The sequence below is a fragment of the Heterodontus francisci genome, chromosome 9, assembly GCF_036365525.1.
Source record: "Heterodontus francisci isolate sHetFra1 chromosome 9, sHetFra1.hap1, whole genome shotgun sequence".
Taxonomy (NCBI): Eukaryota; Metazoa; Chordata; class Chondrichthyes; order Heterodontiformes; family Heterodontidae; genus Heterodontus; species Heterodontus francisci.
This window is the reverse complement of record NC_090379.1, coordinates 38633984-38654640: the sequence shown is the minus strand read 5'-3', so window position 1 is coordinate 38654640 and position 20657 is coordinate 38633984. Positions and strand designations below refer to the sequence as shown.

The 20657-nt window shown below is 39.5% G+C and overlaps 1 protein-coding gene across 3 annotated transcripts in view; it reads left to right on the top strand.

Annotated features, from left to right (window-relative positions):
• ptpn21 (protein tyrosine phosphatase non-receptor type 21) overlaps positions 1-20657 on the top strand; it is a 114183-nt gene that overhangs the window by 65719 nt on the left and 27807 nt on the right. For all 3 annotated transcript variants that reach the window (XM_068038843.1, XM_068038846.1, XM_068038844.1), the window contains exons 5-12: positions 129-196; positions 634-704; positions 1288-1375; positions 8044-8132; positions 9969-10056; positions 10789-10871; positions 12250-12310; positions 18745-18826. In XM_068038843.1, coding sequence (XP_067894944.1) covers positions 129-196; positions 634-704; positions 1288-1375; positions 8044-8132; positions 9969-10056; positions 10789-10871; positions 12250-12310; positions 18745-18826 — 630 coding nt within the window. The remainder of the gene's footprint in view (positions 1-128; positions 197-633; positions 705-1287; positions 1376-8043; positions 8133-9968; positions 10057-10788; positions 10872-12249; positions 12311-18744; positions 18827-20657) is intronic.

Sequence of the window (20657 nt, the reverse complement as noted above, 5' to 3'; positions counted from 1 at the left end):
TAATATTTTTACTGTTTTATGAAATGGATTTCAAACCGTTGACTATCCATACAACCTCCAAGTGGCACGTTTTAGTCTATTTGATTAGCTGTGTAATCTGATACTTCTGTGATCTTTGTTTTCTTCAGCTGATTTTGGAGACTATGATCAATATGAATCCCAAGACTTCCTATGCAAGTGTGATCCTTTTCCAGTTGTAAGTTCTGTTAGTGTTATATGTTGCAGAAACTTTTAAATATGTAATGTTTAAACATAAGTTTTTTTCTGAAGAAAACCATTACTGGCTGTTAGCAAGTAGGAAGTACTATTTCTACCCAATTCTGGCTTATCCCAGTGTTACAAAGTCTCTGGTAGGTGAATATATAAATGAAAAGAAAATTGAAATTATTCAAGGGAGCTTTATTTCATTTTACTGTCTAGAATAGTCCAAAGAGTACCTAAGGTAGCATGTGAATATCATATGTGGTGAGTGATGTAATAAAAATTCATACTTGTTCACCCTGTTATATGGAAGTGAAGGCAAACAGTTGATAGTGTTATGTCAGAAAATACAAGTGGGTATATAGTTTAACTTCCTTTACTTAAGCCTATTTTGTTTTATATCTTGCTCACCTACCCCCCGACCCTGCAAAGAATTGGATTCAAGATGAGCGTATGCTTCAAGAAGCAACACAGAAAGTTGCTTCACTACATCGGAAATTCAGGTAAAGCTTATTGCTATATTGATCTTTCCCACCCCTCCGTTGCACAGTTGAAGGATTCCACAGAAGAGTGGGATATGTATTCAGTCGCTCATACAGCTAAGATCTTAATCTCTCAGCTGTGTTGTGTGGGGAATATATTTAACTGAGACCAAAGGTTTCCTTTTGGAGATCAGGGAACAATTGGAATGGAGAGATGTCATTTAAGCTGTGCTTGTGTACTTCAAACCAGCAGATTCAGCACAGCATGGCTGATGTCTGAGATGAAGCCATCAGTTGCCTTGAGAACAGAGATTCAGGGAAGAAAGGAACAGAGAAAAAAAAATCTGTTAGTACTTCATCACTAATCTGTGTAATCATCACTAATGAATTTACTCAAACTAAGATATGGATAATAGGGAATGTCGATTTAAAAGCTTTTTTTAAATTTGAGGAGTGAGTAAGATGAATCTGATGGATTTCTTTTTGTTCAAGTTATTCTGTTTTTAATTGACATGATATTCTGGATGTTGGTGAAACTTCATCTCATATGTGCTAAATTGAAGTTTGCTAACACTTTTAATATGTATGTATACTCTATTTTTAGGGGCCTTACTCCCTCTGAGGCAGAGTTATTGTATCTCCAGGAGGTAGTGAAAATGGAAGGCTATGGCCATGAAAACTATGCAGCCAAGGTATGAAATATGTTGCAAATAAGATGAAGAAACCAAGAAGAATGTAAAATATTTTATACATGCTTGTTATAATGAAGGCTTTGAAAAGATCTATGAGAAAGTGTTAACTATTTAACATAAAAATTCAAAGTGCAAATGGACTCAACCCACAACATTGCTAATTGAACAAGCTTAATGTATTTAGGTTCTGATAGAAGAATTTGCATTAGTGGCAGTGATAATTTTGTTCTGCTGAAAGTGGGAAAATGTGGGTGATAAACATAACTTTCTTTCATAGCATTTAATTTATCTGAGAGTCCCAAGAAGCAAAGTCATAGTCACAGCCTATTCTGGCCAATAATTTAATTTTATCATCTGTGACCTAACTGAACTTGGTTGCACTGAAACCTAAGCAAGTTCAGTGTACGAACACATATACAATGCAATGAGTCAGCAAAATTCAAACTACTCTATGTTGAAAGCTGTTGTTTGAAATGTCCCATTTTATTACAAAATCATAGTCATTACAGGACAGGAGGCCATTCGGCCCATCGAGTCCATTGCTGGCTCTTTGTAGAGCCATGCAGTCAGTCCCATTCCCCCGCTCTATCGCTGTAGCCCTGCAAGTTTATTTCCCTCAAGTGCCTATCCATTTCCCTTTGAAATCCTTGGTTGTCTCTGTTTCCACCACTGTCATAGGCAGAGTGTTCTGGGTCATTACCACTTGCTGCATTTAAAAAACAAAGTTCTTCCTACCATCAGCAAATGGGAACAGCTTTTTTTGACCTACCTTATCTAAACCTGTCATAATCTTGTACACCTCTGTCAGAGCTCCCCTCAACTGTCTTTTCTCCAAGGAAAACAGCCCTAGCTTCTCTATCCCAAACTTCTAGCTAAATTTCCTCATCCTTGGAACCATTCTAGTCTCCTCTGCACCCTCTCAAGGACCTTCACATCCTTCCTAAAGTGTGGTGAGCAAAACTGGAAGCAGTACTCTAGTTGTGGTGGCATACGAGAGCTTTATATAGGTTCAGCATAACTTCCCTGCTTTTGTACTCAGTACCTCTTTATGGGATCCTGGGCTTCATATGCTTCACTAACTGCTCTCAATATTATCCTGCCATCTTCAAAGATCTATGCACATGAACCCCAGGTCCCTCTGTCCCTGCACATTCTTTAGAACTATGCCATTAAGTCTGTATTGCCTTTCCCTATCCCTTCAAAAATGCATCACCTCAATTCTCCATATTAAATTCCATCTGCCACTTGTCTGCCCCATTTTTCCAGTCTATCTTTTTTCCTGTTGCGGTTGATTGGTGTGATCTTCACTGTGCCACACCTCCAGGTTTGGTCTCATTGACAAATTTTGAAATTTTACTCAGTATTCCAATATCCAAGTCATTTACATATACATCAAAAAAGCAGTGGTTGTAGCACTAACCCTTGGGGGAACACCACTGTCTGTCATCCTCCAGTCTGTAAACAACCTTACCATAACTCGCTGTTTTCTTAAGCTAATTATTTATGCAAGCTGACACTGACCCTCCTATTCCATGAACCTTAATTTTGTTAACCAGCCTTTTATATGGTACTTTGTGAACTGCTTTCTTAAAATCCATATAGATAACAGCTATTGCATTCCCTTCATCAACCTTCTCTGTTACTTAAAAAGAATTCAGATAGATTAGTCAAACATTGCTTTTACAAATCCATGTTGGCTCTCCTTACTTAACTCAAACCTCTCCAAGTGCCTGTTGGGATTTTTTCCTTAATTATTGTTTCTAAAATCTTACTCGCCCACTGATATTAAACTGATCGGCCTATAGTTACTAAGAATGTCCTTACACCCTTTCTTGAATAAGGATGACATTGTTAGCGTTTTCCAATTGAACATACATACGAACATATGTACTTGGAGCAGGAGTTGGCTACTCGGCCCCTCAAGCCTGTTCCGCTTCTGGCACTGACAATCCTCTGGCACCTCTTCCGTCTGAAGGGAAGATTGGAAGATTATAGCAAGCCCTTCCACCATCTCCATTCCCACTTGCCTTAGCAACCTGGGATGCAAGCCTTGCAGACCAGGCAACTTATCCGCTTGAAGCAGAGCCAATCTTTCCGGTACTTCCTGCCCATCAATTTTCATTCCATCCATTACCTCTACCATCTCCACTTCTACCGATCTTTTGACAGCATTCACTTCTTCAGTAAACACTGATACAAAGTACCTATTAAGTATTCTAGCCTTGCCCGCGTCTCTAAGCATATATCACCTCCTTTCTTTGTCCCTAATATGCCCCAACCCACCACCTACTACCCACTTAATATTTTACTTGCCGATGGATGATTTTTGGGTTCCCTTTTAAGTTAACTGCCATTCTATGCTCATTCTCTCTTTGCCAGTCTTATTTTCCTCTTCACTGCCCCCCGCTCAACCTATTGTATTTGGCCGCTTTCTTGCTTGAAGAATTCAGCTGACATGCACCCTCTTTTTTGATCCATCATATTCTCTATCTCCCTCGTCAGCCAAGGAGCCCTGGCTTTGGTTCACCTGCCTCTTCCTCTTGTTGGAATGTACCTTGCCTATACTTGAAACATTTCTTTGTTAAAGACCACCCATAGTTCTGTTACAGTTTTTCCTGATGAACTTTGGTTCCATTGTACCCTGGCAAGATCCCTTCCCATTCCATTGAAGTTAGCCCTCTTTCAATTTAGAAGTTCTACTTTAAATTGTTCCTTACACTTCTCCATTACTAATCTAATTACTAATCCACTCCGTGTGATATCAAGAAACGACTGAAGGCACTGGATACTGCAAAGGCTGTGGGCCCTGATAATCCAGCAACAGTACTGAAGACCTGAGCTCCAGAACTTGCCGTGCCCCTAGCCAAGCTGTTCCAGTACAGCTCCAACACTGGCATCTACCCTGCAATGTGGAAAATTGCCCAGCTATGTCCTGTACACAAAAAGCAGGACAAGTCCAACCCGGCCAATTACCACCCCATCAGCCTACTCTCAATCATCAGTAAAGTGATGGAAGGTGTCATCAACAGTGCCATCAAGCGGCACTTGCTTAGCAATAACCTGCTCAGTTTGGGTTCCGCCAGGGCCACTCAGCTCCTGACCTCATTACAGCCTTGGTTCAAACAGGGATAAAAGAGTTGAACTCAAGAGGTGAGGTGAGATTGACTGCCCTAGACATCAAGGCAGCATTTGACCGAGTATGGCATCAAGGAGCCCTAGCAAAACTGAGGTCAATGGGAATCGGGGAAAACCCTCCGCTGGCTGGAGTCATACCTAGTGCAAAGGAAAATGGTTGTGGTTGTTGGAGGTCAATCATCTGAGCTCCAGGACATCACTGCAGGAGTTCCTCAGGGTAGTGTCAAAGAACAAAGAACAAAGAACAGTACAGCACAGGAACAGGCCATTCGGCCCTCCAAGCCTGCGCCGATGTTGATGCCTGCTTAAACTAAAACCTTCTGCACTGCCGGGGTCCGTATCCCTCTATTCCCATCCTATTCATGTATTTGTCAAGATGCCTCTTAAACGTCTCTATGGTACCTGCTTCCACCACCTCCCCCGGCAACAAGTTCTATGCACTCACCACCCTCTGTAAAGAACTTGCCTCGCACATCCCCTCTAAACTTTGCACCTCTCACCTTAAACCTATGTCCCCTAGTAACTGACTCTTCCACCCTGGGAAAAAGCTTCTGACTATCCACTCTGTCCATGCCGCTTATAACTTTGTAAACCTCTATCATGTCGCCCCTCCACCTCCGTCGTTCCAGTGAAAACAATCCGAGTTTTTTTTTGAGTGGAAATCACAGAGGGGTGCAAGAACTACAGAGTGGTGATATTGGAAGACTTTAATTTCCCAAATATCAATTGGGTTGAAGTTAGGCGTGTTCGCTGATGATTGCACAATGTTCAGCACCATTCGTGACTTCTCAGATACTGAAGCAGTCTGTGTAGAAATACAGCAAGACCTGGACAATATCCAGGCTTGGGCTGATAAGTGGCAAGTAGCATTCGTGCCACACTAGTGCCAGGCAATGACTATATCCAAGAGAGAATCTAACCATCTCCCCTTGACATTCAATGGCATTACCATTGCTATCAACATCCTAGGGGCTACCATTGACCAGAAACTGAACTGGAGTAGCCATATAAATACCGTGGCTACAAGAGCAGGTTAGAGGCTAGGAATCCTGCGGCGAGTAACTCACCACCTGACTCCCCAAAGCCTGTCCACCATCTGCAAGGCACAAGTCAGGAGTGTGATGGAATACTCTCCACTTGCCTGGATGGGTGCAGCTCCAACAATACTCAAGAAGCTCAACACCATCCAGGACAAAGCAGCCCGCTTGATGGGCACCCCATCTACAAATATTCACTCCCTCCACCACCGATGCACAGTAGCAGCAGTGTGTACCATCTACAAGATGCACCACAGCAATGCACCAAGGCTCCTTAGACCCTTCCAAACCCCGACCTCTACCAACTAGAACGACAAGTGCAGCAAATCTATGGGAACACCACACCTGCAAGTTCCCCTCCAAGTCACACACCATCCTGATTTGGAACTATATCGCTGTTTCTTCACTGTCGCTGGGTCAAAATCCTGGAACTCCCTTCCTAACAGCACTGTGGGTGTACCTACCCCACATGGACTGCAGCAGTTCAAGAAGGCAGCTCACCACCACCTTCTCGAGGGCAATTAGGGACGGGCAATCAATGCTAGCCTGTCCAGCGACGCCCACATCTTATGAATGAATAAAAGAAACATCTAAACCTTATGATATGGGAATCACTCCTGCCCAAGTCTTCCCCCACAAACACTTGGCCCAACTTATTCCCCTGCAGCAGATCCAGCAATGTCTCCTTCCTAGTTGGACCGAGACATTACTGGTCAAGGAAGTTCTCCTGAACGCATTTCCGAAATTCTCTTTTTTCCCCCCCCCACACTTCCCTTCATTCTAACTTTAACCCAATTGATATTTGGGAAATTAAAGTCTTCCAATATCACCACTCTGTAGTTCTTGCACCCCTCTGTGATTTCCACTCAAAAATAACTTTAATAAACGTGCATAAATCTATCTGCTTAACGGATGCAGAGCTTTTGTGCATCTGCATATATATGCAATTGAATTTTGGTTACTTTTCAGTGCTTATAAAATTAATTACCGTTAATGTGGCCACTCAATATGGACTCAATTTATACATTAACTGTAATGGCTGGATTATTAAAAACCATTAATATAGTCTACTAATTCAAAGCTTTTGCACTTTAAAAATGTATCCAATAATTTAAAAGAAGCAATGTAAATAACACAGCAAAGTAGGAATTCCGGGCTTACCAAAACAATTTGAATGATCAGATAATTAAGTAGATTGTTATGAATACAGTACAAATAGAAAGCAAGGATAATTTTGTCTTAACGCAGGGTTTTGTATATTGGGTGCACTGCAAGTGAAAATGTAACCCATTTAACTCTAATTATATCTGCAAATTACATTTACTGCAAAACAATTGATGATGTTGCATCATTACTGAGTTTAAATTCATTGTTGCAGTTTACACTTTACTCCTCCCCTCCCCCACAAAAATTTTTTTTTTGTGTCTGTGGCTAGATTGCAGTTTGTACAAACTGATCCGAGTCTCTTGTGAACTGAAACTTGCATCTTTATATGCTGAAGTATATGAGCTTGCACAAGTCTAACAATTCATGTCAAATAATGATAAACTACTTACTGGAAGGTACATGAAATGTCTACCACTTTCTCCTATCTTCTCAGAAGGCAGAAAGATAACCTGCTGCAAGCCAACTGCCTACTTGCCATATTTATTGAGAAATAAAGTAATATATGTGCCTAAAAGGCACAGCTGATATTAATACAGTGCTGCAACCAAAGTTGCAAAATAAGTGAACAGGTTTCAACTTTAAAAAGTGAGAAACGTTTGCAGCTTTTTCAGTAAATTCTTGGTAAAATAAACTACGGTGGTGATTTACATGAGACGATTGCTCATGAAGTTTCTATTCTGTATAACTTGTAAAGTTGAGTACAAGATGGTATGAGGTGCTCACTGGATTAAATGGACAATTTTTTCTTAACTAAATGGCTCTGCCCACAGCTTTCTTTTGCTCACATGACATCTATCAGAAATCCTACCACCGACTGCTTTTTATATCTGTTTGTTATATGGGACACTGTTGAAAACAAATTAAATTGAATCAAATGGTTGGCAGCTCTAGTTGAATTCATCATTCCATTTCTTGAACTGCGTGATTGAGGAAAACTGGCAGCATTGTCACATAGCAATCTGGCTATAAGTAGTACAAGTCTGCAGCATAACAGTTTTGGAGTGGGAGAAGAAATTGTGAATTTAAAATGTCAGAGGGAGGTAGGGAATGAGCTTCCAAAGGGAGAAGAATAAAGATGTTGAGACAGAGCAACTAACTGAAGTAAGAAAAATATCTACTTCCAATCACCCCGCCTACTAGCAGGAACAAAGATTAAAAACACAATCCATAAAAATTTGTGAAGATGGCCATTTCTTATTTTTTCTTTCCCCGTGCTGCAGTGATTGTGTAACATTGCATAAATTTCTGATTAGATGTGCTTCAATCCCAATGTGAACTGTTTAAAAACTCTTATCCAAAACACAGTTTTGATCTCTTTTTTTTCTATAGGACAGCCAAGGAAATGATCATCTTATTTCTGCATGTTTGGAAGGCATCTTCGTGAAGCACAAAAATGGCAGACCTCCCTCTATTTTCAAGTGAGGGCAGCAACAGTGCATTCTAGGATTTAATGACTTCATTCTTGCAAGAAAAGAATGAGATAAGCATCTAATTTTTTTTAAAAACCTATAGTCTGAGTGATATTTCTGCTGATGCTGATGGCCCACAGCACCTCACGGATGCCCAGATTTTTGTTGCTAGTTCGGTTCTGAATCAATCCCATTTAGCATGGTGGTAGTGCCACACAACACAATGAAGAGTATCTTCAGTGTGAAGACAGGACTTAGTCTTCACTAGGACTGCATGGTGGTCACTCCTATCAATGCTGTCATGGATAGGTGCATCTGCAACAGTTTGATTGGAGAGGATGAGATCAAATAGGTTTTTCCCTCGTTTTGGTTTTCTCGCCACCTGTTGCAGGCGCAGTCTGGCAGATATGTCCTTTAGGGCTTGGTCAGTAGTGGTGCTAGTGTGCCAGTCTTGGTGATCAACGTAGTTGATCTGTATCTTAACTCTCCACCTGCCTTTGCTTCATATCCTTTTATATGATTATCTAGCAAAAATCTATCCATTCCAAATTTAAAATTAATCGAGGTGGCATTTACTGCTTTTTGTGGGACACCCTTTGCGTCAGGTATTTCCTAGCTTTTCTGTCCTGAATGGCATGGCTCTGATTTTAAGGTTGTGTCCCCTTGTCATAGACTCCTCCACCTTGGAAAACGTTTCTATCTATTGATTCCTTTCAATTAAATCGCGCCTGAGTGAGCAACCACAGCATTTTGGGAATTTTCAGATTTCCACTACCTTTTGTGTGGAAAGATGTTTCCTTATTTCACTCCTAAATGGCCTAGCTCTAATTTTAAGATAATGCTGTCTTATTCTAGATTCCCAACCCGGGGGAAGTAGTTTCTCTGTATCTACTCTATTGAATCTCTTTATCATTTTAAACACCTTGATTATATCGCCCCTCAGCCTTCTAAACTGAAGAGAGTACAAGCCAAATTCATTTAACCTGTCCACATAATTTAACTCTTCAAGCCATAATATCTTTCCAGTACATCTCCATTGTATCCCCTCCAAGACCAATGCATTTTTCCTGAGATGCAGTACCCAAAACTGAAGGCAGTACTCGAGATGGGGTCTGACCATGGCTCTGTTGAACTGAAGCATCACTTCCTCACTTTTGAATTCTAACTCCATTAAGATAAAGGCCAACACTGCATTAGCCTATTTGATTATTTTTTTGAACCTCTGAGCTAGCTTTTAGTGATTTGGATACACCAACACTTAAATCCTTTGCTTCTCAACACCACGCAGTCCCTGACAATATAGTTAAAAAATCCAATTTTTCTTTTTCAAATCCAAAATGAATGATCTAGCACTGCCCCACATTGAACTTTTGTTAAATACAAAAAACATACAATTTTGAAATTCACTTTTTTGTCTAGTTTCGTGTCTTGAAATGAGATTTTGTTTTCTCCTGAATCGGTGAAGCTCATCATTGCAGTCAGCTGAATAATGTTCTATAATTTTAAGTCCTTGTAAAATTATGGAAGCTCAAGAAATTATTGCTTCTAGTAGATACAAGTTTTTAAAAGACTTAGTAATAAAGTTGTATATTTTGCACTGAACCTACTTTTTGTTCTCACCTATCCACAGTAATGTTTCCTGTTAAAGCTGTCAGCAGAGGCATTACTCAGTCACATGGTGATATTAAATGAATGCTGTATGGCATGATCAGTTTCACACCTGCTATCTAAACAAAATATCGGTTCATGCCAAAAACTCTCCATGTTGTTAATTCAGCTAAAATCTATTGAAAATCTTTTCAGTTGAGGTAGAATTAGCTATATAAAATAATTATCCCTTTTCAGATGGAGTGACATATCCAACTTATCGCACAACAAATCCTTCTTTGCATTAGAGCTGGCAAACAAAGAGGAGACCGTCCAGTTCCAGACTGTGAGTGTTCTGAAACTATTACCTTCAGACGATGTTCTTATGTTTATTATGCAGTGGAACAAAGTATCTGCATTCAGAAGGACACATCAACTTGTACTGTTGCCTGCAGATAGTAACTCGTTCTGAGTTGTGCTCCTGAGGTTGTTTGTTTCATTTTTACTAACTTGGTTTAAAAAGGAAACAGTAATTTCATTTTTACAGTATATCCTTCAATGTTACTTCAAAGGTTTCCCAGTGATGTGACTTTACCTGACTTTAACTATTGATCAGTTATGCAGAAACCAGCTTAGTATTGTAGCATGAGTAGATAACGTCTGTGCACTATAAAACTATATTCAGGGTAATAAATTCCAAAAAATTGGAAAAGTCTGCAATTTTGGTTCCCAGCATACATTAATATTTTAGTTGAGGTTTTATTAACTAGGTATACACATCTTATTTCATTGTTTGGACCATCAGTAAAGAACAACACTGATGTATAACATTTCCTAAATGGTGAGGCCATTCAACTCGTCAGCCTCTGCGAGTGAAGTGTCTGCTGCTTCTCCTGCCTCTTTTTAGAACTAAAATAGTTACCAATCTTTTAGTTCTCAATTCTGCCAAATGGTTACACCTGAAACCTTAAACCTATCTTTTGTTGTGTACTTCCATAATTTTCTGTAGTCACTCTTTATACTTACAAGTAGGAGATTGTTGAAGCTGCTATTACTGGTTTTGATTTTATTTCTATAGGAAGATATGGAAACATCCAAATATGTGTGGCGAATGTGTGTTGCACGACGCAAATTTTACAGTCAGAATAAAAACTGCAACTTGTAAGTATGACTCGACTTCTGGTATTATATTTTGAAATGAAACCGATGAAGATGATGGAAGCAAAATAACTGATTGAAGTTTTATTTATATTTCCCCTATGTTTAGAGTGTCATCTGCATCATTCCAAAGTGAGAGTTCCAGGAAAATTTTGCTTAATTTTTCCTTTTCCTGTTTTCTTTTACTTTCCTGTCCTAATCCCAGCAAAAGATGAGCCAAATTGTTTGTGTTTTTTTTTCTCTCGCCTCTGCTATCTCTATCTGGGAGATGAGCTATATTTCTTGCTTCAGAATTATTTGTATCTGAGCAGTTGACAGTTGTTTTAGGTTTGGGTTTATGCTGAAACTCTGTGACCTGTTTAATCCTAACAATCTATTACAGTATGTTAAAATAAACATTGGAAAAAGAAAATGAATAGCCAACATATTTTAATGACCTAGTAAACTCAAAAGCAAATTGAGTTTACAAATATTAACTCCATCCTAGGATTATTTTTCTGCCTGCAGTTTCGTATCAATATATTTTTTTCACCTTCCCTCCTTTCCTGAAGGTATTATTTCTGAGTACGGTTTCTAGCTCCTGGTTAATCTTTGGTAACTTGCTCGAGTGGCTGTTAATCGTGTATATGCTTGTCGGGTTCACTTGGTGACTGAATACACTTGCTTCCATCAGGTGTAGCAATTGGTAATTAGAGCCAAAAATTTGAACCATGGTAATTTCCCTTTCCCTAAGCCAGGGCACTGAGGGCAGTTTTAGTGGCCTTTTGACACACCCAACTGGGTTCAACTAATTTGCCAGAGACCAGGGATTGAATTTAGGATCTTCCTGGTCTGTATGGCTTTTGAAATAAAGGCCATCATTTTGTTAGCTTTTTGTGGTTGCTTTTGTACTTGTTCACTAGTTTTTAGTGACTTGTATACATGGACACCAAAATCTCTTTGCTTGTCCACAGCTCAGTACCCTCAGGCTCAGTCTCATTCTGGTTGGCTTCCCACATTGCTCCAGTGTGCACACTGTACCTGAATAGGCAATTTGTATTTTAACATTCTAAGATTATATGATGCATACGGAATTTCAAATTTCTTCAGATTCTGATTTACACTATGGTTTATATCCTAATATGACAGGGAAAAAGACTTGTTTTCAAAGTGTGAACTAAAACTTTAAAGGCTTCTTAGTTTTGCATCAATGCAATATGTATAGTTACATTGTCTTTTCATCTCTCCCTCAAAATATTTTAACTGAAGTTGGTAGGGACCTTTTAGATTCTAGTGTTTTTAAATGGGTTTTTACTGTTAAATGCCTTATAAGTACGTTTAAAATCTATTTTAAAGGGAAAATTGATTTGTATTACAATGATCATTGGTTTTTCGATTTCAGACAAACTCAAACTGCTTCAGTAAGTCCAGTCCGAAGGAGCATGTTGTCGAGAATGTCATTGGTATGTGTGATGTTGCCTTGTAGCTTTCATTTGTTCCTAGTATGACTTTTCAACTGTAAAAGGTCTTATCTCGTACTGCCACCAAATAATTGGTTTAGAATGGCAGTTAACATAAGAGGGAACCCAAAAATCGTTTACCAGCATGTAAATAGTAAGCAGGTAGTAAGAGGCGGAGTGTATCCTATTAAGGACAAAGAGAGTAATATATGATTAGAGGCGCAGGGCAAGACTAGAATTCTTAATGAGTACTGCGTGTTGGTGTTTAATAAGGAAGAGGATGCTGACAAAATATTGGTAGGCGCGGATAAGGCTGAGTTAATGGATGGGGTGAAAGTTGGTAGGCAGGATATACTGAAAAGGCTGGCTGTGCTCCGTGAATAAGTCACCTGGTTTGGATGGCTTGCAACTCAGGTCCCTAAAGGAAGTGAAAGTGGAAATAGCAGAAGGGCTTGCCATAATCTTCCAATCTTACCTAGATACAGGGAAGGTGTCGGAGCATTAGAGTGTGGCAAATGTGATGCCCTTATTTAAAAAAGGGTGTAAGGACATTCCTAGTAACTCCTGGTCAGTTTAACATCTGTGATGGGTAAGAGTTTGAAAACAATAATCGGAAAAAAAATCAAAAGACACTTGGAGAGGTTTGAGTTAATTAAGGGGAGCCATCACCTGCTTGTAAAAGGCAGATCATGCTTGACTAATCTAATTTTAATTTTTTGAATAAGTAACAGAGAAGTTTGAGGAAGGGAATGCAGTGGATGTTGTCTATGGATTTTAAGAAAGCATTTCAAAAAGCACCACATAAAAGGCTGGTTAACAAAATTGAGGCTCATTGAAAAGTCACTGTCAGCTTGGATAAAAAATGGCTTAAGGACAGAAAACAGTGTGTCATGCTAAATAAAAGCAGTGCTGGATATGCTCAGCAGGTCTGGCAGCATTTGTGGAGAGAGAAACAGAGTTAACATTTCAGGTCAATGACCTTTCACCAGAATGGAAGGAAGGTCATTGACCTGAAATGTAACTCTGTTTCTTTCTCCACAGCTGCTGCGAAACCTGCTGAATATTTCCAGCACTTTGTTTTTATTTCAGATTTCCAACATCTGCAGTATTTTGCTTTTATTATTAAGAGTTGTGGTAAATGGTTGTTCTTCAGACTGGAGATAAACAATGGTGTTCCCCAAGGGTCAGTGCTGAGACGATCAATGATCTCAAAAGGAAATTGGATGGGCACTTGAGGGAAATAAACTTGCAGGGCTACAGAGATAGAGTGGGGGAATGGGACTGACTGGATTGCTCTACAGAGAGCGGCATATGAACTCGATGGACCAAATGGCAGCCTCCTGTGCTGTAATGACTGACTCATTTTAAGAAGGAATAATTCTGTTCATGAGTTAAATAATGCTGAGAACTTGTATGATGTATGGGTCTACTTTTAATAGTTCAATTATTGGACAGTACAACTGTGTGTATACTTCATATTTGCTGAGCATGAATTGCTTTACAGGTTTATAGTTGCGTTTTTATTGAACAACGTTCAATACTTTCAGGCAGGTTCAGTGATGCCATTGTTCTATTATATCTTCTGTCATTTTAGATTTACAGTGTTACGAGCAAGGCAGGAGGAGTGCACTGTTAATTCAGTCCCACTTCTCCACAGGTCACAACATTATATTTAAATTTTTCTACTTACCGAAACAATCATATACTCTATTTTTCCCCTGAATAAAGCACACCAACCAGGTTTCTTTAATAAACAACAGTTATCAGTTTATTATAAGCCATGTTTTAACCAATAATTAAGTAAAATATACATGCAAATTGAAACATTAAAGCCCCTTATTTATCCTAACCCTCACGTGCGCACACACAGCCGGTTATCCGGCGGCGGGGGGGGGGGGGGGGATTTTTGTTTACAGCTGTTAGAGAAATAGAAGGAATGAAAAAAACACTTGGGCTGAAAAGATGGTATAGAAAGATGTCCATTGTGTTGGTTAGGGGTCCCAAATGTGAGTAGGTGGCTGTCACTAGGATCTTCACAGAACACCTTCCAGGTGATGCTGAAGATTAGTTTGGGTAGGCTTTCCAGGAGATGCAGCTACAGAAGCTCCAAATTATGTCTTACAGCAGGAAGCAGCAACAAGGTTTTTGTTCTCATTCGATGCAAGATTTCTTCAAAGATGCAGGATTTCTTTTCATGAGAAAGGTGGGCTGGCAGTCTCCTGGCAGGTCAATAAGTCAACTGTGCTTTTAACAGTTCAAATTGAAACTGAAAACATTCAGAAGTCATGTCTCATGATGTCTATAAATCTTGGCTTGTCATTTCTTTGTGAACATCTCTCCAGGTCAAAAACAACCCCTGCTGAGTTTTTATTTGAGAACAGGTGCCTTCCGGTAACACACGTTTACCAGCCAAAACCAGGACCCTTCTGGTAACTTTTATTTTAAAAAATCCCCATAGTTCAGCAATATCTTTAAAATTCCAGATGAATCAGTGTCCAATAGTCAAATATAAGTTCTGAAAAACAGATTTTACAAAAGAAATAGAAGCAATCTCGTAACAATAGTAGCAGCATTCACTTGAGTGTAATTCCTCATACCAGACAGCATTCTAGTGAATCCATTTTATAAATTCTCTAAAGCCTCAATAACCTTCCTAAAGTATGGAGTCCAATACTGCATAGATCTTTTTTGGTTATCCCTATACCAATTTGCCTTCAATCAGATATTAGCATCATGCTTTATAATCTAATCTATTCTATGACTCACTTGCATTTTAAGCTTATATCATGGTTAATAAACAAAGCCCTGCTATTTCCAGCTTGCCAACTACGAGGAATGTCTCATCACTGTTGCCTTCACCAACTGCCTGCAGTGAAATGCCAGTCTGGGTTTCTAATTCAAGTTAACTCAACTTTCCTATAATGCATATTATATCAGCCATTTTATGTCAATGTTATGACTGAGGCAGGGGGAGGGCACTGTCTTTTCTAGTTCCACTTTTCCACAGGTCACAACATATATTTTTTAAATGTTTACCTAGTTACTGATGCAGTCAATCATTGCTCTACTGTTTAACCCAGAATAAAATGCACCAACCAGGTTTCTTTAATAAACAACAAAATTATCAGTTTATTATAAAACCAGACTTAACCAGTAACCAAGCAAAGCATTAACAAACAGATTGAAATATGAAAATTCCACTTTTTAAATTCCCCACACAAACTCTCACTGAAAAACATATAGAAATTCTCTCTGCGGAAGTCTGTTTTTTTTTAAAAAGGCAAAGAATACTTTGGCCAAATACCTGCTAATTCTTGAAGAAAAAGAGATGTGGAAAGATGTCAGTTGTCGCTTTTTGGTCTGGCATCCCAAATACGCATAGATGGCTGTCACTGGGATCTTTCTAGAACAGTTCTTTTCAGGTGACGTTGACTATCAGTTTGGCAGGCTTTCCGTGAGAAATGTGGCATCAGGAATTGCTGGCAGGCTTTTTGGGAGGAATGCAACATCAGTTTCTCTATTTCTTGCACTTCTCAGGAAGGTCTCAGAGATGGAAGAGGGTGAGCTGATGGTGGCGGCTCTCTTGGCTGGTTTTTCCAACTGTCTTCAAAACAGTTCACACTCCAACATACTGTCCAAAGCGAAACCAGAAACAGTATCTCGAGTCAAGCCTCCTGGCCCCTCTCAATCTTGACCTGTCACTTCTATAGACATTTTCCCGAGATCACCAAGGTTTCTGTTTATTGCTTAAAGCATGTGACTTCCAGCAAGGCTGTTTTTAAACAACATCAGTGTCCTTGCAATGAACTGTCAACAACAAAGCCAAGTCCAGCTTCTGTGGTATCTTCAGCATTCCAGTGAATCCATCTTCACAATTTAAATACAAGTCCTCAAAAGCATATACTTAAATATAGAAGCACTTTTGTAACCATGTAAGCCATTTTATAATATCTCTCAAAACCTGCAACTTTGGTCAAATCAGGTGAGCCATCTCATTTTGCAATCTTAAATTGCATCACTCGAGAATGAGAGTTTCCAGTAAGCTTATAGTGCCTGGTGTGTCCTACATAGAAAAACATAGAAGTTGCAACAGGGAAACAGACTGTTTGGCTCAATCAGTCTGTGCTGGTGTTTATCCTCCACTCAAGCAACTAGTTTGAATGACATATTTATTTACCTATCCTGTTCCTATTATCCCTTCAACTTTTTTTTTCTTCTTTTAGCTGTCCAATCTCATTGAATGTTGCCATAGTTTCTGCCTTAACCACTAACCCTGGAAGTGAATTGCACAGCCTCATAACTCTAAAGAAATTTAACTTGTTCTCTGTTCTAAGTCATTTGATCTTGGTATCTATGATCCCTCAACTACTCTTCTGTTTACCTTGCATAATTGCATAATTTTAAACACATGTTGCCCTGTAATCTGTGGTGGTTTAACAAAGAGTCAATTTTTCAAGTCTGTCATCATTATGTTTGTAATTCCTCATCCCAAAATCCTGGTAAATCTCTCTCAAACTTCAATATCCTTCCAATAGTCTGGAGTCCAATGCTGCACACAATACTCTAAGGGCTTAACGTTTTATGTAGGTTTATCTTGGCCTTTATATTCTAATACTCTTGAGCTAAAGCCTAGAATTTTTTTTTAATAACCAGATGTGCTACCTTTTAATGTCTTCTAAACTGGTTGTACCCGCAATCCCTCTGCTGTTAGACAGCATTGAACCGACTTACACTTAGAGTGTAATTACTGCTGGTTTATTTACCAAAATGCATTGCTTCACACTTAATGACATTTAATTCCATCTGCCATTTATTTAAGCCCATTCCCAAATTACCATATTCCTTTGCAGCTTTTGTTTTCTTAAAATAAAATTAATTATACCTCCTTATTTTGGCATCATCTGCAAATGTTAACACCACTCCTTCAAGGCCCATATCCAACTGATTGATATACACAGTGAACAGAAGTGACTCCAGAACTGTTTAATCCGATTTGCTATCCTGCTAATTCCGCACCCCTTAATTTTTTTCTAAGCTGTAAAAATCTTCCTGCCAAAGCTAAATGCAAGCAGCTAGAATTGGGCTACTTATCCATTCTTAATGTAAGAATTGCTTGCTTTGCATTTCCTCCAAGCTGTTTCTACATGTGACCACAGCTAGAAATTATATATATCTTTAATAACTTGAAAGCCCGGTTCCGAGTCCAGTGCCTTTTTAAAAAAAAACTTAACTCCTTGAAAGGAAATTTGTCTTTTATTGGCTGTCTCCTGTCTTCCATATTGTATCAAGTTAAGAGAACAGCCTCCATTTTAAGCCTTAGCCACACAATTATATAAAACTAACAGTGGAAATTATTATTTTTGTCACTGTTCTTTGTTAATAGATTTGCCTTCAACCTGTTTGGCCCCACAGTTGGTAGCCGTACCTTCGACCGTCTAAACCCTAAGCTCTGAAATTCGCTCCATTAAACCACTCTGCCTTTCCATTTGCCTCTTTGTTTTCTTTTAAGGCCCTCCTTAAAATCCACTTCTTGACTAGGCTTTTCATCACCCCTTCTAATATTTCCTTCTTTGAGCCGGTGTCAATTTTTGTCTGCTTAGCTTCCTTGAAGTGCCTTTGGGCGTTTTCCTCTACTGAGGTGCTATGTAAATACAAGTTGTTGTTGGATTTCAAATCGCCGCAGAAAAAGAAACACTCATTTACTTATGTATAAAACTAATCATGCAAGATTTATTTATTTTATTTTTATTTAGAGATACAGCACTGAAACAGGCCCTTCGACCCACCGAGTCTGTGCTGACCAACAGCCACCCATTTATACTAACCCTACAGTAATCCCATATTCCCTACCACCTACCTACACTAGGGGCAATTTACAACGGCCAATTTACCTATCACCTGCAAGTCTTTGCGTGTGTTTGATACTTAATCCTGTGTACTTTTTTTGATTGCTTTATTTCCTGCTCTAAGCCACTTTTATTTTTAAGTATATGCCATAAGTACTGACCTTTCTTGTACAAGGTTTGGAATAGAAACATAGAAAATAGGAGCAGGTGTAGGCCATTCGGCCCTTTGGGCCAGCTCCACCATTCAAAAAAAATCATGGCTGATCATCTAGTACCCTGTTACCGCTTTCTCCCCATATCCCTTGATCCCTTTGGCATTAAGAAATATATCTATCTCCTTCTTGAATATATTTAATGACTTGGCCTCCACTGCTTTCTGCAGTAGAGAATTCCACGGGTTCACCCCCGGAGTGAAGAAATTTCTCCTCTCTGTTCTCGTATCCTGAGACTGTGACCCCTAGTTCTGGACTCCCCAGCCATCAGGAACATCCTCCCTGCATCTAGCATGTTTAGTGGTTTTACGTAAAATCACTGTTCGCAGATAATTTGCTGTGAATTGATTTACTCTTTTTTGCTTTTGTTTTCTTTTAGCCAAAACCTCATCAGTACATGATGCCACTATCCCAGTTACATTACACTGGACACTACACAGAGCCCTATAAATCTTCTCAAGGTAGAGTACTTAATCAAGGAAATTTCAGGTAGTATTGTTTAAAGTCATAAATGTGGCATCATCTTAATCCTATTCCTTTTTTTCCTATTACCATTTATGATTCAAATTTAAGTGCCCAAGGAAATAGTAACAGAGAAATGCAAAATATATTTGACAATTAGAAATTTTAACTGCAGACCTCAATTCCAAAAAGCATTTTTTTAAAAACCCAGGAAGTATGTAGTACTCTGCCATATTAATTTGCAATGTACCATGCATGTTAGATGACACAGGTGTACGATAGGATTGTGGTTATGTTCCAGGGCTAATAATTCAGAGCCTGAACTAATGATTTGGAGACATGAGTTCAAATCCCTTGGCAGCTGAGTAATTTAAATTCAGTTAATTAAATAAATCTGGAATGAAGAGCTAGTATCAGTAAAAGTGCAAAACACAAGGCTAAAGCCTTTGCAATCATCTTCAGCCAGGAGTGCTGAGTGGATGATCCATCTTGGCCGCCTCCTGAGGTTACCACCATCACAGAAGCCTGCTTCAGCCAATTCAGTTTGCTCCATTTGATATCAAGAAACAGCTGGGCACACTGAATATAGCGAAGGTTATGGGTCACCACAGTATCCCAGTTGTAGTGCTGAAAACTTGTGCTCCAGGAATGGCTGTGCCTGTAGTCAAGCTATTCTGGTACAGCCAAAACACTGGCATCTATGCAACAGAGTGAAAAACTGCCCAGGTATATCCTGTCCGTAAAAAGCAGGACAAATCCAAACTAGCCCATTATCACCCCATCAGACTACTCTAAACCATTGGTAAAGTGATGAAAGGGATCATCGGTGCCATCACGTGCTACTTGCTCACTAATAACCTGCTTGCTGTTTGGGTTCAGCCAGGGCCACTTGGTTCCAGACTTCATTACAGCCTTGGTCCAAAGATGGACACGAGCTGAATTTCTGAGGTGAAGTTGGAGTGACTTGACATCAAAGAAGCAGTTGATCGAGTGTGGCATCAAGGAACCCAAGTAAAATTCAAGTCTATGAGAATCAGGGGTAACATTCTCCGCTGGCTGAGTTATACCTAGCCCAAAGGAAGATGGTTGTGGTTTTATGCCAACCATCTCAGCCCATGATATTGTTGTAGGACTTCCTCACGGCAGTGTCCGAAGTGCTGTCATCTCCAGCTGCTTTATCCCTTCATAGGGATGTTCGCTGAGAATTAATGTTCAGTTCCATTCTACACCTCACCTAATGAAGCAGCCCCTGCCCGTATGGACAACATTTAAGCTTGGGGTGATAAATGGCAAGTAATATTTGCAATACACAGTGCCAAACTATCCTCAACAAGAGTCTAATCACCTTCCCATGACATTCAACAGTGTTACATTGTCAAATTTTCCCACCCTCAATATCTTGGGGATTGCCATTGAACAAAACCTTAATTGGACTAGCCATGTAAATACTATGGCTACAAGAGCAGGTCAGAGGAATTCTGCGGCAAGTAGCTCACCTGACTGCCCAAAGTCTGTCCACCATCCACGAGGCCCAAATCAAGAGTGTGATGGAATAGTCTCCACTTTCTGGATGAGTGAAGGTTCAACAACGGTTAAGAAGCTTGACGCCATCCAGGACAAAGTAGCCCACTTGATTATTTTTTAATTCTTTCATGGGATGTAGGTGTTGATGGCAAGGCCAGCATTGGTTGGCCATCCCTTTATTGCCCTTGACAACTGAGTGGCTTGCTGGGCCATTTCAGAGGGCAGTTAAGAGTTAACCACATTGCTGTGGGTCTGGAGTCACATGTCGTCCAGACCAGGTAAGGACGGCAGATTTCCTTCCCTTAA